Here is a 6,000-nt window from a genome sequence, read left to right as displayed (position 1 = left end):
TAGATAACGAAATTAGCCAAGCATAAACATTTTTCTTAAATCCACCATAACTGTAGATCTGTGTAGTTTTTATAGTCATTAGAAATAAGCCAAATGGGAAAAGGTTTTATCACAGTGGTAAAACAAATTCAAATAACCATTCAATTCAAGGGTAATATCTTATGGACTAAGAGTTGCAAAAAAAATTTTTGTGTAAAGGTCTAGATAGTAAATATTTTAGACTTTGCAGGCCATATAGTTTCTGTCACAACTACTAAACTCTGCCATTAAAACAGCCTACACACAACACAAACAAATGGGCCTGGTTATGTTCTGATAAAATGTCATTTTAAAAAAGTTAGTGCAGGCCATAACTTGCTGACTTCCGTTTTGATCAATAGTTTTGAGTTTTTTCTTTTTTCCTTTGTTTCTGGTTTGTTTTTTGTTTTTTGTTTTATGGAACTTGTATCTTCTGAAACTCAGGAAAGTCCAAGCAGGCAGGAATTTGAATTACCCATGCTTTGAATAGAGCAATTTTAATTTTTTATATGTGAAATTTTGCATGAAATTAGGTTTGATTAATGGACTCCATTTCTAATATGAAGAAAGCTTCAAAACCAGTGTTTTGTACTAAACCTAAAACATGATACTTTCAAACTAAAGAACAGATGTTTCAGGAAAAATAAACACACCTTTTGACACCTTTAAAAATGATGATGGGCAGTTTGCATTTGGGTTTTGATGTTCCCAGCAATTAACTTTTTCCTGCAATTGATAAAAGCATTTAAATAGACAACTCTAAAAGCTCTAAATATGCTATCAACTTAGCAATCCTATGCCATTTTTTACTTTTCCTATGTATAAAGTTTAATTCACCTTTAAAAACCCAAGAGAGGTGGTATTGTATATTGAAATCAAGTTCCAATCTAGGATTCCATATGTGTCTCCATTATGAACCTGTGAGGTAGGAAGACGGGAAGTAAGCTGTCTACTTCATCTTTGAATTGTCCTCAGCACCTCAAATATTGTATGACACCAAATAACACATATTCACTTAATTGAAAGACTGGTTTCCACACAAGGAGTTTTTTAAGAAATGTTTTTGTTGAATATGCAAAGAGGTTAACACCTGAACAATAAATAGAAAACTGTCTTTAATGAAAATAAAAATTCATTACTTGATAACAAGAAACAAAATTCAGGTAAATATGCTCAAGATGGTAGCATATAAAGTTTTTTCATATAAAGTTGTATCATCCCATAAATAAAAAATATCTTTCCATAATCCATAAAGAAAAAAGTCTATCTTCATTAGTGAGCAAAAATGTTACTACTTTGAGAAGCATTTTAACTTAGGAAATTAATTAATGTGGTTTCTATTAATTTATTTTCAATAGATTAATTGTAATTGTGCAGGCTTTGGGGGTACAATGTAATGCACCGATCTATGTATACACTATAGAAATATATGGTCAGGCTAATTATCATATCTACCACACCTCACCATCTTATGTATTTTAAGTATTCGCTTTTGCCAAAAAAAATCTCAAAAGAATTCACAAATCCCTTGTATATGTTTTTGAAATCCAAAAAGTTCTAGAAAGCAAACTTTGGATTTTGGGGTGGTGGTGTTTTGTTTTGTTTTTGTTTTTGGTGATGCTGGGGATTGGACCTAGATCCTTGCACATGCTGGGCAAGCACTCTAACACTGAGCCACATCCCCGTCGCTTTTTTGGTTTTGTTTTTGTTTTGTTGTTGTTGGACCTTTTGTTTTAGGGTTTGGCATTAAAGAAATAAAATGTTATGTTGGCATGCATCAAAACTTATCCTTGTTTGTTTTATGAGAAACTTACGTGACAAATTGATCTTTCCTAGTCTTTTTTGACAGTAGTATCTAATTTGAACTGAACAAGGCTATATACTAGTATTTATTTATCCCATCATTTTTGTTGCAAAATATTGACATATTTGATTATGTAGTGCTTTTCCTAAACCAATGTTACAGAACATACAGTATATGACACTTGAATTTACACAAATCCGCGAAACCACACCAGACTTGACAAGAAGCAACCTCTTGCCTCTCTGAGGAAATGTCTTTAGCTTCACTCCATTCTTTTCTGCTGCCATCTTGAGTAATAAATTGAGGCTGCACAAACAGCTCCAAGAGCCTGCTTATGACGTCATTGGGAGAAATAATGTGTCTTGTGATTCCACTGAAAGTCAATGCTATCACTTTGATCACCAATGACCTGTTGTTTAAGAAAGACTGTCTTGGTCTTTTAAAAAGTGTCTATTTTCATCAGTGGACATTGAGCAATCGAAGATCAGAATCAAGTTACTATCTTAGCCTTGCAATGGTATCGGCTCAACATATATTTAACATTTGGCTGACGCACATCTTGGGCAGTAAGAATTTCTCTCACATTAAGTCGGGGTAGCAACAGAGGTGTGTGGAGGAAAAAGTAACCCGAGGCCTTATACTGGCTCAGTTCCAGCAATAAATCCATCATTACTCCATGGAATTGGGACACTCCCCGTTTGTTTCTCATGGACCCACCCTCTGGTGGTCCGAAATCTATCTAGGGATCTCAATTACAGCTCTTGTGGTGAATAAGTTGGGTTATTCCTGTAACTCTAGAGGTGGTGGACCTGCTGACGCCCCACGGTGGGATATTTCGGGCTTAGCTACTAGGGCAACGTAAATACACATCAAAATGCCCACACCAACAGTTCCTGACAGCATTCCCAAACAAGAAAAAAAAAGCAGACTCAAAATTATCCCTTTTAAATGCCTCTCTTTGGAAACATGAATTCGTAGAGTTAGTGGGTAAATCGCTATGCCAGACCGCACCTACGTCGGGCACGCGCCCAGAGTTGGGGTTCCACGCTGCTCCTGCGCAGGTCCTAGACTCCTCCCCTTAGGAGGCTGACCCCCTCCCTTCTCCGCTACTTCCGGCCCTCACCGAATGCCTTTAACGCGCTTGCGCCGTTTTGATAGGCTTCCCAGGCATAAGTAATCACAGAGCTGACTCTCTGGGACCGCCCCCGCCACCTCTTCGCCCCGCCCACGCTTTTACCGGCCCCTCCCGAAGTCTCGCGAGGGTAGGTGCGCGTCGGTATTTTGCGGGCAACTAGCTCTCCCAGCTGCTGTAATTGCTGCTGCGGGAGAAATTGGAGCTGCTGTCGCCGGCACGCCCGCCCTCCCCCACTGAGAAGAGCCACCGCCTCTTCCCTTGCGCTCCTTATACACCTATCGCCGGGAGCGGCGGCAGTAACAGTCCCTGGACCCACTGCCGCCTCCTCAGGCGGCCGCTCTGGGGGGTCATTCCCGCAGCCCGTCAACTGAGGGCGACCCCCTATCCTTAACCGGCTGCTCACTCCAGATCGTCTGCTCCTTCCTTAACCTCGCCTGGGACCCACCTCCCCACAGTCTCACCGGGGTGGAGGACGAAGAGGAGGAGACCGGAGAGTCACCCTTCCTCCAGGCGGCGTCGGCCCCCTCACCCGCGGGTGTGTCCTATAAATGGCGTCGGAAAGCGACACCGAGGAATTCTATGATGCCCCTGAAGATGTGCACCCTGTAGGGTAAGTAACGAAGCTATGGCCCAAAAGCCGGGCATCTCAGCCCCATGGCTTCTCCTGCGCCTTCCCATACACCCCTCCCAGGTTCCGCTGTGTCCGCCACTGCTGTTCCTCTCAGTCTCACTCCAGCTTTTCAGAGCCCAGATCTGGGGCTCCTTAGGGTAGGGTAAGTTGGAGGAGGAAGAATCGTCCGCCTCGGGCACCTCCCGCCCCTTTCCTTAGAGAACAGCCCCGGGTGCTCCCTCGAATCCCCTGCCTCGTCTTATTCAACCTTCTTGAGTGGGACAACTTACGTGCATGAGAGTCAGAGATTTGTATTTTGGGGGTTCAGACTTAACCTTTCAAACATCCGTTTTGGCCTCGGGGACCATATATTAAAGGAGCGGTAACAGGAGAAATTTCACTTACCAGTTTTTTTTTTTTTTTTTTCCTTTTACCGCTAACTTACGTATTGGTGTCAGAGATAGCTGTAACTCTTCCCTAATTGCTGTCCACTTTTTCTTGCACAGAAAAGGAGTGGGGTAAAGATTGAATATTTACTTAAGGAAGTCCTCTAACTGAGACATTCTGAATCAACAGTGTTTTACTAAAATAGCACCTTACAGTGAGGCAAAGGGAATCAAAGACAAGGTCTTTACCATTGGGAAGGATGATGTGGTCTAAAAGGGGAGTCAGACATAAATATGTATACAACCGACTACAGAGGTACAGACAAGTGCTGAGTAATCTGACGCTTGAACCGGGAGCCCCAGCTTTGTGCCCTTTATCTAATTTTGCAAGATGTTTTAGTGGTGATTAATAAGGGTGATTCTGAGTTGAAAGTACAGTAGTTGGAATGCTTCCCTTGACCAGAACTTCTACTTACTTTTCCACTCCTCCACTTTTCAAAGTCGAAATAGTGTTTAAAGCGTTTTTGCCAAACTCTTCTACTATCATGGGTGGAACTAAAGGCAGTGAAATATATTTCCATGCTGTAAGAATTTAGAATTGGTAAAATTTGTATGTTAGTGTAAATCACAAATATGGTTCTAAGAATTCAACAGCCTTCGATTCTCATGCTTACCCTGTGGAAGAAATACCCTGTTTGATAAAGCTGTCTGCACATTTTAGAAATCATTCTAAAATCTTTATTATACACAATTTACTAAAAAAATCACAGAAACAAAATCAGAAAGAAATATATGTTGGCAGATTGCAAATGTGTACCTTCTCACTAAAATTCATATCACTTCACTACTGTGAGATTTTGGGGTGGTAATGCCAAATATCCAGATGGCACTGAATCTCCTTCAAGTTCAATATCAGACAAGTTCATGGCTATCTAGGAGAGAATAAAAATGCATTTGGACTTTAAAATATTTTGGATTCCTTTAAAAATAATTTTTTTGTGATTTTCCCTTCAAAGTAATGACTGAATTCTTTAGAGTGTGTGTGTGTGTGTGTGTATGTTGGAGGGGGAAGGAAAAAAAATCGGTTTACATGATTACCAATCTAAAATTATGTGGATATTAAGTTCATTAAATAAGTTTAACCTCAAAGACAGTTATTTCAGGACCTATGTAAACTGTTTAGTCCTGTACTTAATACAGAGAAGCATTCAAATATTAATTCAGTATTTCTTTTCTGGTCATTAACAAATTTGTTAACTTTACACAGTGTTTACTTTGGGAAGACATATCCAGAACTTGGAAGTATTTTACTTAACTGGATGACTCATTTTGATAGAATTGATAGTCACTTCCTCCCTTCTTAAGCACTTTGACATTAGGCAAAAAGAAAAAAACAAAGACAAACAAACAAAAAAAAATTCCTTGCGACCCAGCTTCCTAATTTTAACTCTAAGCCTGTCCAAAATCTGAGTTTGTTGAAAGAAATTTCTGTGAACAGAATATAGGATCTGTTTGGATTTCGTGACTCTGCTGCATTAGTGAAAGAATTTGGAAGAAAATAAACTCATCTGGAGAATTACATCTGAAAAGAACTAGCCATATTCAGAGAAGGGGAAAAGAATGAGATCTTTTACAGTTTCCTCTATCCTTTGTGGAAGGTTTACTCCTTTGCATAAGATACTATTAGCAGACTTGACCCAACAACTAACAACCTAGAAATGCAGTGAGAAATCTTGATTTGTAGAAACAGATGACATCACTCGAAATTTGGTAATCAGAATTGTCTTCTGTTCCTTGATATGAACTAGAGTAACACATCTTACAAACCCTAAGAGATAGACTGAATTTGGACTCTTTTAAGAAATGTTCCTTCCTTTGTGTGTTTGGGATTGCACAGAACTTTTCTCCAAGTTATAGTTAACTTAGCAGAGAGTTGAACATTATGTGTTTTGTTGATCAGCAAAATTCAAATATACAGTCCATTTCCTAAAAATATATTTCTTGCATTGTCCCTCCAGTGTTGTCTTCAGCTTTATTAATCTGCTCT

General features: G+C 39.5%; 1 protein-coding gene across 1 annotated transcript in view; it reads left to right on the top strand.

Moving 5' to 3' along the window:
• The first annotated feature begins 3,087 nt into the window (after window positions 1–3,087).
• WDR44 (WD repeat domain 44) overlaps window positions 3,088–6,000 on the top strand; it is a 96,993-nt gene continuing 94,080 nt past the window's right edge. Inside the window, exon 1 of the mRNA XM_079123357.1 lies at window positions 3,088–3,567. Within this exon, the coding sequence (XP_078979483.1) occupies window positions 3,506–3,567 (62 nt within the window). The 5' untranslated portion in view covers window positions 3,088–3,505. The remainder of the gene's footprint in view (window positions 3,568–6,000) is intronic.

The sequence above is a fragment of the Sciurus vulgaris genome (assembly GCF_902686455.1).
Source record: "Sciurus vulgaris genome assembly, chromosome: X".
Lineage (NCBI taxonomy): Eukaryota > Metazoa > Chordata > Mammalia > Rodentia > Sciuridae > Sciurus > Sciurus vulgaris.
Note: the sequence above shows the minus strand (reverse complement) of the source record. Positions and strands in the feature narration are given on the sequence as shown.